The sequence below is a fragment of the Scyliorhinus torazame genome, chromosome 7 (genome assembly GCF_047496885.1).
Source record: "Scyliorhinus torazame isolate Kashiwa2021f chromosome 7, sScyTor2.1, whole genome shotgun sequence".
Taxonomy (NCBI): domain Eukaryota; kingdom Metazoa; phylum Chordata; class Chondrichthyes; order Carcharhiniformes; family Scyliorhinidae; genus Scyliorhinus; species Scyliorhinus torazame.
In genome coordinates this window covers 102,501,821-102,528,011 of record NC_092713.1, presented here as the reverse complement: position 1 = coordinate 102,528,011, position 26,191 = coordinate 102,501,821, and the positions used below count along the sequence as shown (strand labels likewise).

Sequence of the window (26,191 nt, the reverse complement as noted above, 5' to 3'; positions counted from 1 at the left end):
GCACTATTAATCAGGCTTGTGTAATTCAACTTATGAAGTGAGGTCGGGCTGTGGGCCACCCAGATCACCAGATAACGAAAGCTTGTATTAGAGAGGTGAAAAAGTAACGTCCCAAATTGGGCTCGCCTCCCAGGGGGGTTTACCGGAAAATATTCACTCTTACCTAAATTCAGTTTATACCCAGAGAAGGAGCCGCAGGTGTTAAGCAACTTCATTATGCTGTCGATGGAAGGGGCTGGGTCTGTAATATAAAGAAGTACGTCATCCGCATAGAGAGAAACCTGATGCTCCACCCCCTCTCGGTTGATACCCCTCCATTGACTAGAGGACCTGACGCTACAGAGAGCAGCTCTATTGCCAGGGCGAACAAGGGTGGAGAAAGGGCAGCCCTGCCTTGTGCCCCTATTCAAGGGAAAATAAACAGAGTACAAAGTGTTTGCACGAACACTGGTTATAGGGGCAAGAAGCAAATATGACCAAATCCAAAAAAATCTCAAATAAATACTCCCATTCGATTCTGTCAAATGTCCTTTCAGCATCAAGAGATACTATCACTTCAGGTTCAGATACTGGGGAGTGGGAAAGGATGACATTTAACAGGTGCCGTTTATTAGCCGACAACTGTAAGCCTTTATTCGGGAGGCAATGCTCCAACTGGAGCGCCAACACCTTAGCAAGCAGCTTGACATCACATTCAAAAGCAAGATAGGACAATACGAACCACACTTTGTTGGGCCCCGTGTCCCTCAAGAAGCAAGGAAATAGAAGCGTGAGTGAGGGTCGTAGACAACGGCCCCCAGGATAGTGAATCATTGAACATGTCTAATAATAATGGTACAAGCTGCTCCGAGAATGTCTTGTAAAATTAAATCAAAAGCCATCTGGACCAGGGGTATTGCCAGACTGTATCAGCCCAATATATTTTAAAATCTCATTGGGGTGTAACAGGGAGTCCAATTCACTGCTCTTAGCCACCTCGACCGTTGGGACGGGTAGACTGTCCAGAAAGTTGGACATGACAGATTTATCTGTCGGTCGCTCTGATCTATAAAGATCACAGTAAAAGGTATGAACGGCCGCATTGACCCAGGGAGGGGCAGAAACAGGATCGCTGCCCGAATTAGTATCTAAGTTTGGGTTTCCTCTGGGTGCTCCGGTTTCTTCCCACAAGTCCCAAAAGACGTGCTGTTAGGTAAAATTAGATATTCTGAATTCTCCCTCTGTGTACCGAAAAGGTGCCAGAATGTGGCGACTAGGGGCTTTTCACAGTAACTTCATTGCAGTGTTAATGAAGTGACAAAGATTATTATTATTAAGTGATCTCATAGGAGGCCGCTTGACATTTGAGTTGGTGAGCCAGAAAACAACTGGCCTTTTCCCCGTACTTATGGAAAGTTCCCCTGGAGCGTTGTAGACGGACGAGTAGACAATAGCTCAAACTGGGTCAATAATTCTTTTCCTACTTGCCAATAGCTCCAGAGTAGGATTAAGCGAGTACTGGTGGTCCACCTCTAGAATGGAATCCACCAGCTTCTGCTGCTCCAACTTTGCTGTCTTCAACATGTATGCCCTAAGGGATATCTTCACCCCCAAGGACTGCCTTAAGAGCTTACCACACTGTGGAAGGTGAGATAGAATGGGACCGGTTAGATTTTCTTTAGTTGTCTATGGAGGTAGACATGCTCACAAAATCCTTCATCAGCTAACAATGTAGTATCCAAACACATGGGTGGACGTTGGGTGGGGCCAGACTCTAGCAATAAATCAATAAAGTGCAGCGCTTGGTCCGAAATAACAACTGCTGAGCACTCAGCCACCACCACTGGAAGGAGGAGAATTCTACTGGCATGTGGTGGATCTTCAGAGCGAGACTTTGGTTGAAGTGAGCGATGAGCCCGGTCGAATTCAGGCGGGGATGCAAATCCACCCTCTCCCACCAATTTGAGGAACATGTCCGAGAAATATTCTGCGGTATGACCCTCGGTCCCCTCTGGAATCCCACAATCCGGGTGTTCTGCCTCTTAGACCTGTTTTCCAGGTCATTCAGCTCGGCTGCCAACAACTTCAGCGCAGCAATCCAATGACCATGGTCTGACAAAACTGTCTCCATGCTCTTAATCGTGACGCAATGGACTTTGACAAGGTCCCACATGGGAAACTTTAAAAAAGATGGTAAATGTACATGGGATAAAGGGTAACTTGTTAAGGTGGATTCAAAGTTGGCTTAGCTGTAGGAGATAGAGGGTGATGACAAACTTTAGTGACTGGAAGTCAGTGTCTATACCACAGGGATCTGTGCTGGGTCCCCTATTGTTTGTCATTTATATAAATGGCATAGATGACGACGTGTGGGGGTAGGATCAGTAAGTTTGCGGATGACATAAAGATTGGCCAGGTGGTCAACGGTGAGGTTGAGTGACTTGGGTTACAGGAAGATATAGATGGGCTGGTCAAATGGGCAAAAATCTGGCTAATGAAATTTAACCCTGAAAAGTGTGAGGTGATACACTTTGGAAGGAGTAATGTGACAAGGAAGTATTCAATGACTGGCATGAAACTGGGAAGTTCCAAGGAACAAAGGGACTGTGGCGTGTTTGTCCGTGGATCTCTGAAGGCAGAAGGGCAGCTTATTGGCTGGTGAAAAAGGCATATGGGACACTTGCCTATATCAATCGAGACATAGTTTATAAAAGCAGGGAGGTCATGTTGCAGTTGTATAGAACTTTGGTACGGTCACAGCTGGAGTACTGTGTGCAATTCTGGTTGCCACATTATAGGAAGAATGTGATTGCACTGGAGGGGGTGCAGAGGCGATTCACCGGATATTGCCTGGGATGTACATTTAAGTTATGAAGAGAGGTTGGATAGGCTTGGGTTCTTTTCGCTGGAGCAGAGAAGATTGAGGGGAGACATGATCAAGGTGTACAAGAGTATGAGGGGCATGGGAAGGGAGCAGCAGCTCCACTTAGTCGAAGGGTCAGTTACGAGGGGACACAAGTTCAAGATCAGGGGCAGCAGGTTTAAGGGGGATTTGAGGGGAAACCTTTTTACCCAGAGGGTAGTAACGGTCTGGAATGCGCTGCCTGGAAGGGTGGTAAAGACGGACTGCCTTACAATCTTTAAAAAGTACCTGGATGAGCACTTGCATATCATAACATTCAAGGCTATGGGCCAAGTGCTGGCAAATGGGATTAGGTACGTACGTCAAGCGATTTTCATGCATTGGTGCAGACTAGATGGGCCAAAGGGCCTCTTCTATGCTGTATTATTCAGTGATTTACTAGTTTTTTCCAGAACCACATGAATGGGGGCCAAGAGCTCTTCGATTGATTTTTTTTTTTAAGATCCTCTGACACGATCTGTCGGTGTTTCTCTTTTGCCAAAATACCAGTGAGAGCCTCAGTTGTTAGTGGAGTGGACAGAGAGGAAAAAAAACAACTCCAGCATCTTACCTCTCTTTGAGCCCCGAGAGGCATCAGACTCCACTGACCAGTTTCTACTCAAAACTTCCTTAACCTTGTTTTTTTGTACGAAGTCTTACAACACCAGGTTAAAGTCCAACAGGTTTGTTTCGATGTCACTAGCTTTCGGAGCGCTGCTCCTTCCTCAGGTGAATTCACCTGAGGAAGGAGCAGCGCTCCGAAAGCTAGTGACATCGAAACAAACCTGTTGGACTTTAACCTGGTGTTGTAAGACTTCGTACTGTGCTCACCCCAGTCCAACGCCGGCATCTCCACATCTTGTTTTTTTGGGCATCTCAACAAGGAGAGAACTCTACCCTGATAACTTTCATGAGTTTCCAAGGAAAAACAACCCATGGCGCTAAAAAAGGGCAAAAAGATGAGTTCTTCAGCGGGAGCCACCTCATGCACGTATTCCTCTTATAATCCTGACACCTTCAAGTCCCCTAGGATAAGCCTTGTTGAGAAGCTTTTTAAACTTTTGGAATGGCTTTGACAATTTACCACAGAGAATATTTAGTAAAACTAAAAGTCAAAGGAAATCCAAATGAAGGTGGGATAGGATTTATTTTTAAAGATAAAAAAGTGCATACTGGTGGTAGGCAGTGTACTTTGGGGGAGCTGATATCAAGTGCAGTACTGTGACCTCAGTATTTAGACTCATGTGGTTTCACAGCTGAATTGCTTGGATGCAGAATTCACCCCAAAGCTTATTAAATTAGCAGAGGACTAAAGTAGAGAGAGCAATAAGGACTAAAGATAACAGCTTGTAAAAGGATTTAGTCTGGTTATTCAATTGAGCAGACAACTGAAATTGAATATTCAAATTGAATGTTGAAAGGCAAAAAATTAACAACATTAGTAAAGGAAGAATTAGGATTTATGTAGTGCCTTTCACAACTTCAGGCTGTCTTAAGTGTTTTTCAATTGTAGTCACTCTTGTAGTGAAACACAGATCCAATTTGCGTACAAAGGTCCCAAAGACAGCAGCAATGAGATAATTACCAGATAATCTGTTTGTTTTTAAAAAAAATCATGTTAGAACGTACCTTTAATAATTCATTGAGAGAATTTAAAGTTGGAGTTTATTTCTGGAAAAAACAATGTTTTTGTTCTTCCATTATAAGCACTTGACAAATGCATTTAAAACAGTTTGCATTCCTGCCTCAGCCTTGTATATACTACTCCAGGATTCTGAAGATTTGAAATTATACATAAATACAGGGGCCTCAATGCTTAATTGAAATGACAGATTTGGTTTCAGCTATGTCAGCAGCATAGCTATTTTAATGAACTTACTGAAATGTGAGTGTCCTTGTTGAGAATGACCTGGAGCAGATGAGGAGGTAAAATGGGAGGTGCCTTATACCGCTCTTCAGGCTTCAACACATACATCTCCTGATGGTATGGTCCTGGAGGGGAGCTTGACAAATCTAAAACAGAATATTACTTCAATAGAAAAATGTATATACACTTCACTAAAAAACAAGCTAGGTGCACAGCTGATCTCTCGGATCAGAGTGTGGCATCATTTAATACACTCCACTCAATTTAAGATCCAAGATCATTTAGGTCCTAGGAAGGTCCTAAGAACTCTTTGGCAGGTAGGATCAAGGATAACCCTAAAGCTTCTATAGATATGTCAGGAATAAAAGAATGACTAGGGTAAGAGTAGGGCCAGTCAAGGGCAGTAGTGGGAAGTTGTGCTTGGAGTCAGAGGAGATAGGAGAGGTGCTAAATGAATATTCTTTGTCAGTATTCACACACGAAAAAGACAATGTTGTCGAGGAGAATACTGAGATTCAGGCTACGAGACTAGAAGGGCTTGAGGTTCATAAGGAGGAGGTGTTAGCAATTCTGGGAAGTGTGAAAATAGATAAGTCCCCTGGGCCGGATGGGATTTATCCTAGATTCTCTGGGAAGCTAGGGAGGAGATTGCTGAGCCTTTGGCTTTGATCTTTAAGTCATCTTCGTCTACAGGAATAGTGCCAGAAGACTGCAGAATAGCAAATGTCCCCTTGTTCAAGAAGGGGATTAGAGATAACCCTAGTAACTATAGACCAGTGAGCCTTACTTCTGTTGTGGGCAAAATTTTGGAAAGGTTTATAAGAGATAGGGGGCGGGATTCTCCACTCCCATGCGAAGTGGCCGCGCCGTCGAGGTTCACGACGGCGCGAAACGGCCCCGGTCCCGACCGATTCAGGCCCTGACAATGGGCCAGGATCGGGGCCGCGTCATCTACACGCGCCAGGCCTTGTCCCCCGCGTAAAAGTGGCGCCGCATAGATGACGCGGCCGGTGCCGCATAACGGGCGTCATCCGCGCATGCGTGGTTGCCGTCCTCTCTAAGTCCGCCCCGCAAGAAGATGGCGGACGGATCTTGCGGGGCCGCGGAAGGAAGGAGGTCCTCCTTCAGAGAGGACGGCCCGACGATCGGTGGGCACTGATCACGGGCCACCCCATATCTGAGGTACCCCCCGGTGCAGGATTCCCCCTCGCCCCCCCCGCAGGCCGCCCCCCCCAGCGTTCACGCACCGCTCACGACTGCAGCGACCAGGTGTGGACGGCGCTGGGGGGAACCCGCCGTTTTGGCCTGGCCGCTCGGCCCATCCGGGTCTCAGAATAGCGGGGGTGCCGGAGAATCGTCATTTTCGATGTCTCAGGCGATTCTCCGGCCCGCGAAACACGATCCGGCCGTTCCCGCCGCTTGGGAGAATCGTGGGAGGGCGTCGGACTTTCGGCCCAAGAAATTTTGGCAGCCCAGGCGATTCTCCCAACCGGCGTGGGAGTGGAGAATCACGCCCAGGGTGTATAATGATCTGGAAAGGAATAATTTGATTAAAGATAGTCAACACGGTTTTGTGAAGGGTAGGTCGTGCCTCACAAACCTTATTGAGTTCTTTGAGAAGATGACCAAACAGGTGGATGAGGGTAAAGCAATTGATGTGGTGTAAATGAATTTCAGTAAAGCGTTTGATAAAGTTCCCCACAGTAGGCTACTGCAGAAAATACGGAGGCATCGGATTCAGGGAGATTTAGCAGTTTGGATCAGAAATTGGCTAGCTGGAAGACAAAGGGTGGTGGGTGATGGGAAGTGTTCAGTTACTAGTGGTGTACCACAAGGATCTGTTTTGGGGCCACTGCTGTTTGTCATTTTTATAAATGACCTGGAGGAGGGCGTAGAAGGATGGGTGAGTAAATTTGCATATGACACTAAAGTCGGTGGAGTTGTGGACAGTGCGGAAGGATGTTACAAGTTACAAAAGGGACATAGATAAAGGGTGCAGAGGAGTTTAGCTCAGGACTAAATCACTGGCTTTGAAAGCAGACCAGGGCAGGCCAGCAGCATGGTTCAATTCCTGTAACAGCCTCCCCGAACAGGTGCCGGAATGTGGCGACTAGGGGCTTTTCACAGTAACTTAATTTGAAGCCTAATTGTGACAATAAGCGACTTTCATTTTTCAGATAAGCTGCAGCGCTGAGCTGAGAGGTGACAAATGGAGTTTAATGCAGAAAAGTGTGAGGTGATTCATTTTGGAAGGAATAACAGGAAGACAGAGTACTGGGCTAATGGCAAGATTCTTGGCAGTGTGGATGAGCAGAGAGATCTCAGTGTCCATGCACATAGATCCCTGAAAGTTGCCACCACAAGGTTGAGAGGGTTGTTAAGAAGGCGTACGGTGTGTTAGCATTTATTGGTAGAGGGATTGAGTTTCGGAGCCATGAGGTCATGTTGCAGCTGTACAAAACTCTGGTGCGGCCGCATTTGGAGTATTGCGTGCAATTCTGGTCGCCGCATTATAGGAAGGATGTGGAAGCATTGGAAAGGGTGCAGAGGTGATTTACCAGAATGTTGCCTGGTATGGAGGGAAGATCTTATGAGGAAAGGCTGAGGGACTTGAGGCTGTTTTCATTAGAGAGAAGAAGGTTAAGAGGTGATTTAATTGAGGCATACATGATGATCAGAGGATTGGATAGGGTGGACAGTGAGAGCCTTTTTCCTCGGATGGTGATGTCTAGCACGAGGGGACATAGCTTTAAATTGAGGGGAGAAAAAGGACAGATGTCAGAGGTAGGTTCTTTACTCAGAGAGTAGTAAGGGCATGGAATGCCCTGCCTGCAACAGTAGTGCACTCGCCAACACTAAGGGCATTCTAATGGTCATTGGATAGACATATGGACGATAAGGGAATAGTGTAGATGGGCTTTAGAGTGGTTTCACAGGTCGACGCAACATCGAGGGCCGAAGGGCCTGTACTGCGCTGTAATGTTCTATGTTCTATAAGTATTGGAACAAGAGTAGGCCATTTGCTGTTCAATAAGATCTGATCTGATTGTTTCTTGCCTGTCCCTCATAATCCTTAATACCCTTGTCCATAAAAAAATCTGTCTAATTCAGTCTTTTATTATTCAATGGCCCAGCCTCCACTGCTCTCTATGCAAGAGAATTCCAAAGACTAACAACCAGCTGAGAGAAGAAATTCCTCCTCATGCCTTAAATGAGACACTTCTTATTTTGAAACTGCACCCCAAAGTGTAGATTTGTCCACAAAGGGAAATATCCTCACGGCATTTATCCAGTCAAGTCCATTCATATGTTGCATAAGATCACCTCCCATTCTTCCAAACGCCAGTGAGTACAGGCCTAACCTGCTCGACCTTACCTCATAAGATGATCCCTTCATCCCTGGAATCAGTCTAGTGAAACTTCGGTGAACTACTTCCTTTTTTTTTTAAAATAAACATTTTATTGAGGTATTGTTTGGTATTATAACAACAACACAATAAACAATGTACATGAAACTATAAACAGTGCAAAAGCCGTCTCCGTCCCTTACAGGTCCCACCTTTATTAACCCCCCAACTGTAAGCTAAACTAACCTCCCCCCTCTGCTGACAATTGATTTTCCGCGAAGAAGTAGACAAACGGTTGCCACCTCTGGCCGAACCCTAACAGTGACCCTCTCAAGGTGAACTTGATTTTCTCCAAACAGAGAAAGCTAGCCATGTCCGATAGCCACGTCTCCGACTTCGGGGGCTTTGAGTCCCTCCAAGCTAATAGCATCCGTCTCAGGGCTACCAGGGAGGCAAAGGCCAGAACGTCTGCCTCTTTCTCCTCCTGGATTCCTGGGTCTTCCGACACCCCGAAAATCGCCACCTCTGGACTCAGCCCCACCCTTGTTTTTAACACCGTGGACATGACATCTGCAAACCCCTGCCAAAATCCCCTAAGCTTCGGACATGCCCAGAACATGTGGACATGGTTCGCTGGTCCTCCCACACATTTTGCACACCCGTCTTCCACCCCAAAGAATCTGCTCATCCGGGCCACTGTCATGTGAGCCCGGTGAACGACCTTAAATTGTATCAGGCTGAGCCTGACACATATTGTGAACGCGTTGCCTCTACTCAACGCATCCGCCCATAGACCATCCTCTATCTCTCCTCCAGCTCCTCCTCCCACTTGCGCTTCAGCTCCTCGGTCTGCGTCTCCTCTGACCCCATAAGTTCCTTGCAAATGTCTGAGACGCTCCCTTCTCCTACCCACCCTCTGGAAACTATCTTGTCCTGAATCCCCCTTCACGGTAGGAGCAGGAAGGTTGACACCCGTTTACGTAGAAGTCCAGCACCTACAGATACTGGAATTAGTTTCCCCTCGCCAACCCAAACATCTCCTCCAGCACCCTCATACTCAGAAAGCTCCCCTCGATAAACATATCCCCCATCCTCTCAATCTCTGCTCTTCGCCATATCCGGAATCCCCCATCCATACTTCCCGGGGCAAACCAGTGAATATTACAGATTAGGAACCAGACCAATGCTCCCTCTGCTCCCACATGTCTCCTCCATTGCCCCCAGACTCTCAGGGCCACCACCACCACGGGGCTGGTTGAGTACCGTGCCGGCGGGAACGGCACAGGCGCAGTTACCAACGCCCCAAACTGGTGCCCTTGCATGAAGCCGCTCCCACCACCCACTTCCTGATCATGGCTATATTTGCCGCCCAGTAATAGTTACTAAAATTTGGCAGCGCCAGCCCGCCCTCTCCCCTACTCCGCTCAAGTATTACCTTCCTTACCCGCAGGGTCTTGCCCGCCCAAACAAAGTCAGAGGTCACTTTGTTGACCCGTTTAAAAAAGGACCGCGGAATAAAGATGGGGATACATTGAAACACAAACAGGAATCTCGGGAGGACCGTCATCTTCACCGTCTGCACCCTCCCAGCTAATGACAACGGGAGCGCGTCCCATCTCCTAAAATAGTCCTTCACTTGGTCTACTAGCCGGGTCAGATTTAATTTATGCAGCCGGTCCCATTCCCGCGCCACTTGAATGCCTAGGTACATAAAGCATCCCCCTACTAATCTAAACGGCAGCTCCCCCAATCGCCTCTCCTGTCCCCTCGCCTGGATCGCAAACATCTCACTTTTCCCCATATTTAGCTTATACCCCGAAAACCGGCCAAATTCCCCATGAATCCTCATGATTTCTTCCATCCCCTCTAATGGGTCCGATACATACAGAAGCAGGTCGTCTGCATAGAGCGAGACTCTGTGCTCCCCCCCCCCCCCCAGTCCAGCCCCTCGAGGCTCTCAGAGCAATTGCCAACGGCTCTATAGCTAGCGCGAACAACAGTGAGGAGAGGGGGCATCCCTGTCTCGTCCCCCGGTGCAGTCTAAAATAGTCCGATGCTGTCCTATTCATCCGTACACTTGCCACAGGAGCCTGATGCAGCAACCTGACCCAGTCAATAAAGCCCCGCCCATATCCGAACCTTCCAGTACCTTCCACAGATAATCCCATTCTACCCGATCAAAAGCCTTTTCTCCATCCATTGTGATCACTACCTCCACCTCCCTACCTTCCACGGGCATCATGATCACATTTAACAGCCTTCTTACATTGGCCACCAACTGCCTACCCTTAATAAACCCCGTCTGGTCCTCCCCAATAATGTCCGGAACACAATCCTCAATCCTGGAGGGACAAAATTTTGGCCAGCAGTTTGGCGTCCACATTCAACAGGGATATCGGCCTGTAGGACCCACACAGCTCCGGGTTCTTGTCCCGCTTCAGAATCAGCGAAATCGTGGCCTGTGCCATCGTCGGGGGCAGCACCCCTCTTTCCCTTGCCTCATTGAACATCCTCATCAACACCGGCCCCAATATCCCAGAGAACTTTTTATAAAACTCCACTGGGTACCTATCCGGCCCAGGGCTTTACCCGACTGTATGGCCTTCAGACCCTCCACTATCTCTTCCAACCCGATCGGGGTCCCCAGTCCCTCTACCAGCTCCACGTCCACCTTTGGGAAATTCAGCCCCCCCAAGAAGTGCCTCATCCCCTCCGGCCCCGTAAGGGATTCCAACCTATACAGCCTACTGTAGAAATCCCTAAACGCCTTATTCACCCCTGCTGAATCTCCAACCAGGTTCCCATCTCCGTCATTTACTTTCCCTATCTCCCTGGCTGCCTCCCTCTTTCTAAGCTGCTGTGCAAACATTCTGCTGGCCTTCTCTCCATACTCATAGATCAACCCCCCCTCACCTTTCTCAGCTGCTCCATCGCCCTCCCTGTGGTTAACAAGCCAAACTCCGCCTGTAGCCTCCGCCGTTCCCTTAAAAGCCCTGCCTCTGGGGTCTCCGCATACCTCCTATCGATTTGTAGTATCTCCTCAACAGTCGGTCCGTCTCTGTCCTGTCCATCTTCTCCCTATATGCCCGTATCGAGATAAGCTCTCCTCTGACCACCGCCTTCAGTGCTTCCCAGACCATCGCTGCTGAAATTTCCCCCCTGTCGTTGACCTACAGGTAGTTCTGAATAAATTTCCTCAGCCGCTCGCACACCCCTTCGTCAGTCAAAAGTCCCACATCTGACTTCCGGTTGCGGCGATGCGGAGCTAAGCCGCGCGTTTCGGCAGCTCCCGCGAAAATTGACTTTCGGGCTCACCAGAGGAGCCCCAACGGAGTTTTCTTTTGACTGATCCCGTGTGGGAAGGAGCAGTGAGGTCCCCCCCCCCCCACAAAATTTGGCAGGGAGCAGCGGTGGAGCAACGAGGAAAGAGGCCATGGAGCAGAGAACAAAACGGGGAGAAGAAGGCAAGATGGCGGAGGGCGGAGTGCAAGCAGCGTGGGGGCCAGCCCAGCAGGAGTTCTTCATGAGATGTGTGGAGGTGCTGAAAAAGGAGGTGCTGGCGCCGATGCTGTTGGCGATCGAGGGGCTGAAGGAGACCCAGACGACCCAGGCGGTGGAGCTTCGTGAGGTGAACAATAAGGTGAACATCAACGAGGACGATATCCAGGGCCTGGCGGTAAAAATGGAGGCGCACGAGGCGGTGCACAGGAGGTGGGCCGAGAGAATTGAGGTCCTGGAGAACAGGTCGAGGAGGAAGAACCTCCAGATTCTGGGTCTTCCCGAAGGAGTGGAAGGAGCTGATGCTGGGGCGTACGTGAGCACGATGCTCCATTTGCTGATGGGTGCGGAGGCCTCTCCAACCCCCCTGGAGCTGGAAGGGGCTCACCGGGTCCGGCGAGGAGACCCAAGGCAGATGAGCCGCCAAGTGACAAGGTTCCATCGCTTCGTGGATAAAGAAAATGTGCTGAGATGGGCCAAGAAGGTGCGGAGCAGCAGATGGGAGAACACGGTGATCCGAGTATACCAGGATTGGAGCGTGGAGGTGGCAAAGAGGAGAGCTGGCTTCAACCGGGCCAAGGCGGTGCTGCATAGAAAAAGAGTCAGGTTCGGCATGCTGCAGCCTGCGCGACTGTGGGTCACTTATCAGGACAGACACTATTATTTTGAAACGCCAGAAGAGGCTTGGACCTTTATACAGACGGAAAAACTGGACTCGAACTGAGGGGATGTGGTTGTACATGGTGTAAATATGGGTAAAGAATATTTTGTGGGTGGGATGATGGATGGGGATGTGGGTAGAGTTCTGGTTAAAATTCCTAAAATTTCCTTTTTTCCTGTCTGTAGACAAAATGATGATGATGGGGAATGTGGGCGTCGGTGCTGGAGGGAGGTGAGACTCTGGGATGAGGGAACTGGGATGATGGCCGCAACAGGAGCTGCGCCACAGGGGGCGGGGCTGGTTCACGAAAGCGCGGGCTTTTTTTCCCGTGCCAAAAGGGGGGGGGGGGGGGGAAAAAAGAGAGATGGAGGAAGGTAAGGAGGAGGAGAGACTCCCACACGGGGAGATCAACGGGAAGGCGGGGGAAGCCGGGGTCAGCAGAGGTCAGCTGACTCACGGAAGTAATATGGGGGGAGCAAAAGTGCTAGATGTGGATCTAGCAGGGGGGGGGGGGGGGGGGGGGGGGATTCTGGGGTTGCTGCTGCACTGTCCGAGGGGGAACTGAAAATGGAAGAGGTGGTCGGGGCGGGGGTTCCCCGCCTGGGGGACTGGAGGGAGTGGGAGGCGCGAGCACGGGACTGGCCTAGGATAGGAGATGGTTAGTCGGCGGGGGAGGGGGGTGGGTAACCCCCCAATCCGGCTGATCACGTGGAATGTGAGGGGCCTAAATGGGCTGGTTAAGAGGGCCCGAGTGTTCGCGCACCTAAAGGGACTGAAGGCAGACGTGGCCATGCTTCAGGAGACACATCTGAAGGTGGCAGATCAGGTCAGGTTAAGGACGGGATGGGTGGGACAGGTGTTCCATTCAGGGCTGGATGCGAAGAATAGAGGGGTGGCAATACTGGTGGGAAAGCGGGTGTCATTTGAGCCCAAGAACGTAGTAGCAGACAAGGGAGGCCGATACGTGATGGTGACTGGTAGGTTGCAGGGGACGGAGGTGGTACTGGTGAATGTATATGCCCCAAACTGGGACGATGCTGGATTCATGAAACGGATGTTGGTGCATATTCCGGACCTGGAGGTAGGGAGATTGTACGGTGCTGGACCCAGCATTAGATCGTTCCAGATCTAGGACGGGGGGGGGGGCAGCTGCAGCCAAGGGGCGTAAGGGGTTTAATGGATCAGATGGGGGGAGTAGATCCGTGGAGATTTGCCAGACCTTTGGCCAAAGAATTTTCTTTTTTCTCCCACGTACATAAGGCCTACTCCCGGATAGATCTTTCTTGTTTTGGGCAGGGCACTGATCCCGAAAGTGGAGGGAACGGAGTATTCAGTCATAGCCATTTCAGACCATGTCCCGCACTGGGTGGAGCTGGAGCTGGGGGAGGAGAGGGACCAACGCCCGTTGTGGAGGTTGGATGTGGGACTGCTGGCAGACGAGGAAGTGTGCGGGAGGGTGCGGGGGTGTATTGAAAGATATCTGGAGGCCAATGACAACGGGGAGGTGCAGGTGGGAGGCGCTGAAGGCGGTGGTCAGGGGAGAGTTAATCTCCATCAGGGCTCACAGGGTGAAGAGCGAGGGCAGGGAGAGGGAGAGGTTAGTGGGGGAGATTTTAAGAGTGGACAGTAGCTATGCAGAGGCTCCGGATGAGGGACTACTCACGGAGAGACGAAGTCTCCAGACGGAGTGAGACCTGTTGACCACAGGGAAGGCAGAGGCACAGTGGAGGAAGGCACAGGGGGCGATGTATGAATATGGGGAGAAGGCGAGCCGGATGCTGGCACACCAGCTCCGTAAGAGGATGGCAGCAAGGGAAATAGGTGGAGTCAAAGATGGCAGGGGAACTACGGTGCGGAGTGCTGGAAAAGTGAATGAGGCTTTTAAGGCCTTTTACAAGGAACTGTATAGGTCCCAGCCTCTAGGGGGAAAAGAGGGGATGCGGCGATTCTTGGATCAGTTGAGGTTCCCAAGGGTGGAGGTGCAGGAGGTGGCTGGTCTGGGGGCGCCAATTGGGGTGGAGGAGCTGGTGAAAGGACTGGGGAGCATGCAGACAGGGAAGGCCCCGGGGCCGGATGGGTTCCCAGTGGAGTTCTACAGGAAGTATGTAGACCTGTTAGCCCCGTTGCTGGTAAGGACCTTCAATGAATCAAGGGAGGGGAGGACCCTGCCCCCGACAATGTCAGAGGCGACGATCTCTTTGATCTTAAAGCGGGATAAGGACCCACTGCAATGTGGATCATATAGACCGATCTCGCTCTTTAATGTAGATGCTAAGTTGCTGACAAAAATGTTGGCCATGAGGATTGAGAACTGAGTTCCGGGGGTGATTCACGAGGACCAGACGGGATTCGTAAAGGGTAGGCAGTTAAACACTAATGTGCGAAGGCTCTTAAATGTGATAATGATGCCATCGGTGGAGGGAGAAGCGGAGATAGTGACAGCCATGGACGCGGAGAAAGCCTTTGAAAGGGTAGAGTGGGAGTATCTCTGGAAAGTGTCGAGGAGGTTTGGGTTCATGGGAGGGTTTATTAGTTGGGTTAAGCTCCTGTATAAAGCCCCGGTGGCGAGTGTGGTCACGAACCGGCGGAGGTCAGAGTATTTCCGGCTGTATCGAGGGACGAGGCAGGGGTGCCCCCGTCCCCTCTGCTGTTCGCATTAGCAATTGAACCTTTGGCCATGGCGTTACAGGAGTCGGGGAAATGGAAGGGGGTGGTTCGAGGGGGAGAGGAACATAGAGTGTCGCTGTAAGCAGACGGCCTGTTGCTGTATGTGACGGATCCAGTGGAGGGGATGGTTGAGGTAATGCAGATCCTACGGGAGGTTTGGAGACTTTTCGGGCTATAAGCTCAATGTGGGAAAGAGTGAGCTCTTTGTGATCCATCCGGGGGACCAGGGAAGAGGGATAGAGGAACTACCGTTGAGGAGGGCGGAAAGGAGCTTTCGATATTTGGGGATTCAGGTAGCTAGGAGTTGGGGGGCACTGCATAAACTCAATTTGATGCGATTAGTGAAACAGATGGAGGAGGATTTTAAAAGGTGCCCACTCTCGCTGGCGGGTAGGGTACAGTCGGTTAAAATGGTGGTCCTCCCGAGATTTCGTTTTGTATTCCAATGCCTCCCAATTGTGATTACTAAGGCCTTTTTTAAGAGGGTAAGCAGGAGCATTACAGGATTTGTGTGGGCGAGCAAGACCCCGCGGGTAAGGAGGGGGTTCTTGGAGCGTAGCAGAGATAGAGGGTTGGCATTGCCGAATCTGGGTGGTTATTATTGGGCAGCCAACGTGGCAATGATCCGTAAGTGGGTGATGGAGGGAGAGGGGGCGGCGTGGAAGAGGTTGGAGATGGCGTCCTGCAAAGTAACGAGCCTGGGGGCGCTGGTGACGGCACCGCTGCCGCTCTCGCCGACAAGGTATACCACAAGCCCGGTGGTTGCGGCAACGCTAAAGATCTGGGTCAGTGGAGACGACACAGGGGTGTGACGGGAGCCTCGGTGTGGTCCCCGATCAGAGACAACCATCGGTTTGTCCCAGGAAGGACGGACGGGGGTTTCAGAGCTGGCATCGGGTAGGGATTAGAAGAATGGGGGACCTGTTCATTGACGGGACGTTTGCGAGCTTAGGGGCGCTGGAGGAAAAGTTTGGGCTAACCCCGGGAAACGCTTTCAGGTACATGCAAGTGAGGGCGTTTGTGAGGCGGCAGGTGAGGGAATTTCCGCTATTCCCGGCACAGGGGATTCAAGATAGGGTGATCTCAGGCGTATGGGTCGGGGGGGGCAAGGTGTCGGCGATATACCAGGAGATGAAAGATGAGGGGGAGACTTTGGTAGAGGAGCTGAAGGGTAAATGGGAGGAGGAGTTGGGGGAGGAGATTGAGGAGGGGCTATGGGCTGATGCCCTAAGTAGGGTTAATTCCTCTTCCTCGTGTGCCAGGCTTAGCCTGATACAATTTAAGGTGGTTCATAGAGCGCATATGACGGGGGCGAGGCTGAGTAGGTTCTTTGGGGTGGAGGACAGATGTGGGAGGTGCTCAGGAAGTCCGGCGAACCATGTCCATATGTTTTGGTCATGCCCAGCACTGGAGGGGTTCTGGAGGGGAATGGCGGGAACAATATCTAAGGTGATGAATGTGCGGGTCAAGCCAAGCTGGGGGCTAGCACTATTTGGAGTAGTGGACGAGCCGGGAGTGCAGGAGGCGAAAGAGGCCGGTATTCTGGCCTTTGCGTCCCTAGTAGCCCAGCGAAGGATCTTGCTAATGTGGAAGGAGGCGAAGCCCCCCAGTGTGGAGGCCTCGATAAATGATATGGCAGGGTTTATCAAGTTAGAGAGGATAAAGTTTGCCTCGAGAGGGTCTGCGCAGGGGTTCTACAGGCGGTGGCAACCGTTCCTAGATCATCTCGCGGAGAGCGTTAGATGAAGGTCGGACAGCAGCAACAGCAACCCGGGGGGGGTTCCTGTGGGGGGCATGTGAGCAAGAAAAGAAAGCACATGAATGATCCGGAAACTGACATGTACGGGAAGAATCCAATGTACTGTATTTTATTGACTTGCCATGTTCATGTCTTGCCACGCGAGTTCTTTTTCTTTTCTTTGTTACGGGGGGGGTTGTTTGTAAGGTGGAAAATATTGTTATTGAAAAATTCTTAATGAAAATATATATATTTTTTTTTAAAGTTCCACATCTAACATCCAGTGCGGGCGCTGGTTACTGTCCTTACTAACCTGCAGGTGGACCCAGTGTGGAGCATTGTCTGAGAGTGTGATCGCCGAGTACCCCGTGTCCACCACAGCTGCCAGTAAGGCCCTGCTCAAAATGAAGAAATCGATCTGGGAGTATACTTTATGCACGTGTGAGAAGGAGAACTCGTTCACCCTCATCTGCCCAAATCCCCATCATTCCCCCCCCCCCTCCCCCCCCGGCTCCATGAACCCTTTTAGTTCCTTTGCCATTGCTGGCACCCTGCCCGTTTTTGAGCTTGACCGGTCCAAGCCAGGGTCAATAACTGTGCGGAAGTCCCCTCCCATAACCAACCTGTGCAAGTCCAGGTCCGGTATCTTCCCTAGCATCCTCTTTATAAACTCCACATCATCCCAATTTGGCGCATACACGTTTACTAATACCACCTGCACCCCTCTAGCGTCCCACTGGCCATAATGTACCGACCTCCCACATCCGAAACTATTCTACCCGCCTCAAACACCATCCGCTTATTTATTTATTTTTTTTAAATAATTTTTATTAAGGTTTTCATAAAATATCAATAACAAAATGAAAAAGAAACCCAACAGGGTTAAGTACAAAACACAGTCTAGAAAAGCAACCCTCCATACCCCCCTCCACCCTGTACATAAATAATAAATTAACATTAACACCCTGACTTAACACAACAGGTATATGCACCCCCTCAGACCCTCCAGTGTAAATAACATAAACAAAAATAAAGTAACCCCCCCCCGGCAGAGTTGCTGCTGCCATTGACCAATGTCTATCGTTCTGCCAGGAAGTCTAAGAACGGTTGCGACTGCCTAAAGAACCCTTGCACCGACCCTCTCAAGGCGAATTTCACCCTCTCCAATTTAATGAACAATTTAATGAACCCCGCCATATCGTTGATCCAGGATTCCACACTTGGGGGCCTCGTATCCTTCCACTGAACAAGAATCGTTCGCCGGGCTACCAGGGACGCAAAGGCCAGAATACCAGCCTCTTTCGCCTCCTGCCCTCCCAGCTCCTCTGTGACCCCAAATATTGCGAGCCCCCAGCCCGGTTTGACCCTGGATCCAACCACCCTCGACACCGTCCTCGCTACGCCCTTCCAAAATTCCTCCAGCGCTGGGCACGCCCAGAACATATGGGTGTGATTTGCTGGGCTCCCTGAGCACCTAACACACCTGTCCTCACCCCCAAAAAACCGTCTCATCCTTGTCCCGGTCATGTGTGCCCTGTGCAGCACCTTAAACTGTATGAGGCTGAGCCTCACGCATGATGAGGAAGAGTTCACCCTCCCTAGGGCATCGCCCCACGTCCCTTCCTCAATCTCGTCTCCCAACTCCTCCTCCCACTTGCCTTTCACCTCCACCACCGAGGCCTCCTCCTCCTCCTGCATCACCTGTTACGTTTCCAAGATTCCTCCCCCCCCCCCCCCCCCCCCCGGAGAGAACCCTATCCTGTACTGTGTGTGGCAGCAGCTGCCGGAATTCCACCACCTGCCAAACGCCCTTACCTGTAAGTACCTGAAGGCATTCCCCGGGGGGGAGCCCGTACTTCTCCCCCAGCTCACCCAGGCTCGCGAACTTCCCGTCCACAAACAGGTCCCCCAACCTTCGTATCCCTGTCCTGTGCCACCCCGAAAACCCTCCATCTGTTCTCCCTGGGACGAACCGGTGGAACCCCCGTATTGGGGTCCACACCGAGGCCCCAACTTCCCCCATGTGCCGCCTCCACTGCCCCCAGATTTTGAGGGCAGCCACCACCACCGGGCTCGTGGTATACCTCCTTGGAGGGAACGGCAGCGGCACCGTTGCCAGCACCCCCAGACTCGTACCCACACAGGACGCCGTCTCCAGCCTCTTCCATGCAGCCCCTCCCCCTCCATCACCCACTTGCGCACCATCGTCGCATTGGCGGCCCAGTAGTACCCACAGAGGTTGGACAGCGCCAGGCCCCCCCCCTATCTCTACTCTGCTCCAGGAACACCCTTCTCACCCTCGGAGTCCCTCGCGCCCACACAAACCCCATTGTACTCCTGTTGACCCGCCTAAAGAAGGCCTTCAGGATAAACACGGGGAGGCACTGGAACAGGAACAAAAACCTTGGGAGCACCGTCATTTTGACTGACTGCACCCTACCCGCCAAGGACAGCGGCAACGCGTCCCAACTCTTGAACTCCTCCTCCAGCCTTGTGAAATTAAGCCTATGCAGGGCCCCCCAGCTCCTGGCCACCTGGACCCCCAAATACCTGAAGCTCCTCTCTGCCCTTTTTAGTGGAAGCTTGCCAATCCCCTTCTCCTGGTCCCCTGGGTGAACAACGAACAGCTCGCTCTTCCCCATGTTGAGCTTGTACCCCGAAAAATCCCCGAATTCCCTAAGGATCCTCATTACCTCCGGCATTCCCCCCACCGGGTCCGCCACATATAGCAGCAAGTCGTCTGCATAGGGCGACACCCTATGCTCCTCCCCACCCCGCACCAATCCCCTCCAGTTCCTCGACTCCCTCAGTGCCATAGCCAGGGGTTCAATCGCCAGTGCGAAGAGCAGGGGGGACAGGGGACACCCCTGCCTCGTCCCGCGATGCAACCGAAAGTACTCGGACCTCCTCCTGTTTGTGGCCATACTTGCCATCGGGACCTCATATAACAGCCTAACCCACCTGACAAACCCCTCCCCAAACCCAAACCTCTTCAGCACCTCCCACAGGTACCCCCACTCTACCCTATCGAAGGCTTTCTCAGCGTCCATCGCCACCACTATCTCCGCCTCCCCCTCCTTCGCCGGCATCATGATAACGTTCAAAAGCCTCCGCACATTCGCGTTCAACTGCCTCCCCTTCACGAACCCCGTCTGGTCTTCGTGGATGATCGCGGCACACAATCCTCAAGGCTAAGACCTTCGCCAGCACCTTGGCATCTACATTTAGCAATGAAATCGGTCTGTAAGACCCACAGTGCAGGGGATCCTTGTCCCGCTTCAGGATCAAGGAGATCAGTGCCCGGGACATCGTCGGGGGCAATGCCCCCCCCCCCCTCCCTTGCCTCATTGAAGGTCCTAACTAGCAACGGGCCCAACAGGTCCATATATTTTTTATTGTATTCGACTGGGAAACCGTCCGGCCCCGGTGCCTTCCCCGCCTGCATGCTTCCTATCCCTTTGGTCCGCTCCTCCAGCCCAATCGGGGGCCCCAATCCTGCCACCAGTCCCTCCTCCACCTTCGGAAACCTCAATTGGTCCAGGAAGCGATCCATCGCTCCCTCCTCCCGTGGGGGCTCGGACCAGTACAATTCCTCATAAAAGTCTCTGAAGACCCCATTGATGCCAACCCCACTCCGCACCACACTCCCTCCCCTGTCCTTAACTCCCTCGATCTCCCTAGCTGCGTCCCGCTTCCGAAGCTGATGCGCCAGCATCCGGCTTGCCTTTTCCCCATACTCGTAAATCGCCCCCTGGGCCTTCCTCCACTGCACTTCCGCCTTCTTGGTGGTCACCAGGTCGAATTCGGCCTGGAGGCTGCGCCTCTTCCTCAACAACCCTTCCACGGGCACCTTCGCCTACCTCCCGTCTACCCTCACCATCTCTCCCTCTCCCCCCCCCGCTCCCTCCTCTCCTTGTGGGCCCTAATTGAGATCAGCTCTCCCCTAACCACCGCCTTCAGCGCCTCCCATACCATCCCCACTCGGACCTCCCCATTATCGTTGGCCTCCAGGTACCTCTCTATACTTCCTCGGACCCGCTCGCTCACCTCCTCGTCGCCAACAGCCCCACCTCCAAGCGCCACAACGGGCGCTGGTCCCTCTCCTCCCCCAGCTCTAAATCCAACCAATGCGGGGCATGGTCCGAAATGGCTATCGCCGAATACTCGGCATCCTCTACTCTCGCCCTGCTCAAAATAAAAAAGTCGATTCGGGAATAAGCCTTATGGACACGTGAGAAGAATGAAAATTCCCTAGCCCCTAGCCTTGCAAATCTCCAAGGGTCCACCCCTCCCATCTGGTCCATAGACCCCCTCAGCACTCTAGCCGCCGCCGGCTTCCTACCCGTCCTAGACCTGGAGTGATCCAGTGCCGGATCCAGCACCGTGTTAAAGTCTCCCCCCATTATCAGGCCCCCCACTTTCAAGTCTGGGATCCGACCCAACATGCGCCGCATAAAACCCGCATCGTCCCAATTCGGGGCATACACATTGACCAGTACCACCCTCTCTCCCTGCAGCTTACCACTTACCATTACGTACCTACTACCATTGTCTGCCACAATGCTCGACGCCACGAATGACACCTTCTTTCCCACCAAAATCGCCACCCCTCGATTTTTGGTAACCAGCCCCGAATGAAACACCTGACCTACCCACCCTTTCCTCAATCTTACCTGGTCTGCCACCTTTAGGTGTGTCTCCTGGAGCATAACCGCATCCGCCTTCAGCCCCTTCAGGTGCGCGAACACATGGGGCCCGCTTGACCGGCCCATTCAGTCCCCTTACATTCCAGGTTATCAGCCAGATCCATCCTAGCTGTTTTACTCCCCCCATTGCACTTCCTCAAGTCAGCTGACTCCTGCTGACCCCGGCCACTCCCGCCTCTCCTTCGACTCCTCACATTGTGTGACACACCCTCCTCTTCCGTTCCCCATCCACAGGCTCTCCCCCTCCCCCTTCCATCCTAAGCGTGGGAAACAACCCTCACTTCCCCGCCCTGGCCCCGCCCCCTCCAGTCTTCAGCACGGGAAAAAGCCCGCGCTTTCCACCTACCCGGTCCCGCCACCTCTGACGCAGCTCCTTTTACAGGCCCAGTCCCCTAACCCCCGACTCGGGCCTCCCCCCTCCCCCGCAGGGCCCCATCTCACCGCCGGCCATCCACACCTATTCCATTTGCTTACCCCCCCCCTCCAAGAGCCCCCCCGACCAAAACAGTGCCCAACCTGCCCTAACCACCCTCACCAACTAGAAAGAGAAAAACACAAAGAAAAAGAAACCAAGAGCAAAGGACCCCCCCTCAAAAAGTAACATATCAACCGCAATCCCCAAACGCCCATCCCGACCCTCAATCTGTGTCCAACTTCTCGGCCTGAACAAAGGCCCACGTCTCCGCCGGAGACTCAAAATAATGGTGTGGTCCTTGTAGGTGACCCACAGTCGCACCGGCTGCAATATACCAAACTTCACCTCCTTCCTGTGCAGCACCGCCTTCGCTCGATTGTACCCGGCCCTCCTCTTCGCCGCCTCCGCACTCCAGTCCTGGTATATTCGAACCTCCGCGTTCTCCCACCTGCTGCTCCTCTCCTTCTTGGCCCACCTGAGCACACACTCCCAATCAGCGAACCGATGAAACCGCACCAGCGCCACCTGTGGAGGCTCATTAGCCTTGGGCCTCCTCGCCAGCACTGTATGGGCCCCTTACAGCTCCAGGGTCCCCTGGAAGGACCCCGCTCCCATCAGCGAGTTCAACATGGTGACCACATAGGCCCCTACGTCCGGCCCCTCCAGCCCCTCCGGGAGGCCCAGAATCCGCAGATTCTTCCGCCTCAACCGATTCTCCATCTCCTCGAACCGCTCCTGCCATTTCTTCTGGAGCACCTTGTGCGCCTCCACCTTTACCGCCAGGCCTAAGATCTCGTCCTCGTTGTCGGAGATCTTTTGTCGGGCCTCGCGGATTGCCACCCCCTGGGCCGTCTGTGTCTGCAGCAGCTTATCAATAGAAGCCTTCATCGGCTCTAGCAGGTCCGTTTTAATCTCTCTGAAGCAGCGCTGGATACCCTCCTGTTGCTCCTGCGCCCACTGCATCCACGCTGCCTGGTCTCCGCCCGTCGCCATTTTGTTCTTCCCTCGCACCTTCTTCGGGTCCACCACCACCTTTTTAGTCGCCCCGCTCCTGGTAAAAGACATACACTGTCGGGGAATTGTTGTAATCGCCTTCCCACACTGGGAAACGTCGAAAAAGTGCCGTTGGGGGCCCTGAAAAGAGCCCAAAAGTTTGTTTTTGCAGGAGCCGCCGAATGTGCGACTTAGCTCCGCATAGCCGCAACCGGAAGTCCATCACCCGCTTCTTGATCAGGATCGCGACCCCTCTAGTCTTCGAATCCAGTCCTGAGTGAAAGACCTGACTGACCCAGCCTTTCCTCAATCTAATCTGCGTCAAGGTGCATCTCCTGTAACATTACCACGTCCGCCTTCAGTTCCCTAAGATGTGCGAACACATGTGTCCTCTTGACCGGCCCATTTAGCCCTTGAACATTCCAGGTGATCAGCCTAGTTGGGGGGCTCATTGCCCCCCCCCCACTTCGCCGATCAGCCATCCCCCTTTTTGGGCCCGCCTCCAGCCCATGCTCCGCGCCTCCACCGGCACCCCTCCAGGCAGCCTCCGCCTCCAGCCTCCTCTCTGTCCCTTGGCCCAAGTCCCTCTCTCGTCAGCAGAACATTTTCCCCCTCCACGTAACAACACTCTGTAACCCAACCCCTTTGAAACCGAACATATGCACCCCCCCCCCACTGCGCTTCCGTGAGCTAGCCCGCCCAGCTAGCTTGGATAGTCTCCCACCTATTGTTCCCTCCCCAGCTCATACAAACATACTCCAACATCAAACAATCCCCACACAATTGCCCGACAGAAAGACACCCAAAATCTAAACAAGCACACCTCCATCCCCCAAATGAAAACCTTAACTCACTGAGCTCTGCCACTGGTCCCAAATCAATACAGAAGGCATTACAAACAGCTTCCACAAAACAAAAAATGAGAAACTTTTTTTGAAGAACAGAGAAACAAAAAGAAAAAAAAACATGAACGCTGCAGCAAAGTTCAAAAGTTCTCAGTCCACCACCAGTCCTTTCCTTTTCACGAAGTCCAGCGCGTCCTCAGGCGACTCGAAATAAAAGTGCTGTTCCTCGTACGTGACCCAGAGACGGGCTGGATACAAAAGTCCGAACTTCACCTTTTTCTCAAAAAGGGTTGACCTAATTTGGTTGAAGCCTGCTCTTCTCCTGTCCACCTCCACACTCAGGTCTTGGTAGACTCGCAGGATACTATTATCCCACTTACAGCTCCGTGTCCCCTTGGCCCACTGCAGAATGCGCTCCTTATCCAAGTACCTGTGGAATCTCACCACCATTGCCCTCGGGGGGGGGGGTCTCCCGTTCATGGCTGCCTCGCGAGTGCTCTGTGAGCCCTGTCCACCTCCAAGGGTCGGGAGAATACACCATCCCACAGCAGCTTCTCAAACATATCTGCGATGTATGCCCCAGCGTCCGTTCCTTCGGACCCCTCCGGGAGCCCAACAATTCTCAAGTTCTGCCGGCGGGACCTATTCTCTAGGTCCTCCACCTTCTCCAGGAGCTTCTTCTGCTGGTCTCTCAGCACCCCCACCTCCAACTCCACTGCAGTTTGATGTTCCTCCTGGTCAGCCAGCACCTTCTCCACCTTCTGGATCGCACGATCTTGGGCGTCCAATCGGGCGTCCAATCTAAGCTCCAGCCGCTCAATCGACTCTTTTATCAGGTCCAAGCAGTCTCAAGCAGTAATGGATTTGTGCATTTTCCCAATGACAGATGTTAGACTAAGTGGCCTATAGTTTCCGGTCTCCTTTCTTTCTTAAATAGTGGCATTAGATTAGCAGCATTCCAATCCACTGGGACTTTTCCAAAATCTTGGGAAATTTGGAAGATCACAGCCAATGCAGCCATTATCTCCTTTAAGGCCCTAGGATCAGTCCCAACCAGTTTCTGCTTAGCAAAGGCTTCCTTAATAACTTGCACGCTGAACTACTTCTAATGCAAGTATATCCTTCCTCAAGTAAGGAGGTCAGAACTATGCACATTTAGGTGCAGTCTCGACAATGCCCTGTACAGTGGTGGAAGGACTTCCTACTTTTATTCCATCCCTCTTGTAAGAAAGGCCAGCATTTCATTTGCCTTCCTAATTATTTGCTGTCTTTTGTGATTCATGTACAAGGACACCTAGATCAGTCTGTGCTTCAGCATTCTGCAGTCTCTTTCCATTTAAAAGATACTCTGCTTTTCTATTTCTCCTGAAACCTCATATTTTACCACAATATACTCTTACCTGTCAATTTTTTGCCCATTAAGGAACCTACCTATATCCCTCTGCACTCTGTATCCTTCTCAAAACTTGTTTTCCTTTTTAAAAAAAATGTAAAGTACCCATTTCTTTTTTTCAAATTAAGGAGGAATTTAGCATGGCCAATTCACCTACCCTGCACATCTTTGGATTGCGGGGGTTAACCCCACGCAAACACATGTAGAACATGTATACTCCACACGGACAGTGACCTGGGGCTGGGATCGTACTAGAGTCTTCAGCGCCTTGAGGCAGCAGTGCTAACCACTGTCCCACCGTGCCGCCCTACAACTTGCTTTCCTACCCATCTTGTTATTATAAATTTGGCTACATTACAGTCGATTCCTTCGTCGAAGCATTAATATAGATTGCAAATGATTGCGACCCCAGGACTGATACTGTGGAATTCCACAGGTTAGGTTTTCTCTCCTGAAAATTGTTCATTAATTCAAACTTCGTTTCCTGTTAGCCAGTCCTCTATCCATGCTAATATATCACCCCAATGCCATGAGCTCTAACCATTTATGTGGCATCTTATTGACTGCTTTTTATAAATCCAAATACACTACACCTACACACAACCCTTTATATATTCTGCTTGCTACATCTTCAAATAGCTTGAGTAAAAGTTAAGTATGATTTATCTTTCACAAACCACATTTGCTGTGCTTGCTTGTATCATGATGATTTTCTGCATAACCTGCCATTACCTCCTTAATAATGGATTTGTGCATTTTCCCAATGACAGATGTTAGACTAAGTGGCCTATAGTTTCCGGTCTCCTTTCTTTCTTAAATAGTGGCATTAGATTTGCAGCATTCCAATCCACTGGGACTTTTCCAAAATCTTGGGAAATTTGGAAGATCACAGCCAATGCAGCCATTATCTCCTTTAAGGCCCTAGGATCAAGTCCAAGGGACTGGTCAGCCTTTAGTCTCAATAGTTTTCCTAGTAGATTTTCTCTCGTGATGGTCATTGTTTTAGGTTCCTCCCTTCCTTTTTATCTGGATTTTCTACTGCTCTTGGGATGCTTTCAGTGTCTTCTACTGTGAACAGAGATACAAAATACTGTTTAAAGTCTCTGCCATTTCCTTGTTTCTCACTATTAATTCCCCAGTTTCATCCTCCAAGGAACCAATGCTTACTTTAGCTACTCCT

General features: G+C 51.5%; 1 protein-coding gene across 4 annotated transcripts in view; it reads right to left on the bottom strand.

The window, feature by feature from the left end:
* LOC140426424 (5'-AMP-activated protein kinase subunit beta-2-like) overlaps window positions 1–26,191 on the bottom strand; it is an 84,933-nt gene that overhangs the window by 13,057 nt on the left and 45,685 nt on the right. For 3 of the 4 annotated variants that reach the window (XM_072511185.1, XM_072511183.1, XM_072511184.1), the window contains exon 6: window positions 4,761–4,894. In XM_072511185.1, coding sequence (XP_072367286.1) covers window positions 4,761–4,894 — 134 coding nt within the window. Of the gene's footprint in view, window positions 1–4,760; window positions 4,895–16,972; window positions 17,055–26,191 lie in introns of all 4 variants that reach the window. The other variant, XR_011948201.1, reaches the window with a different exon arrangement.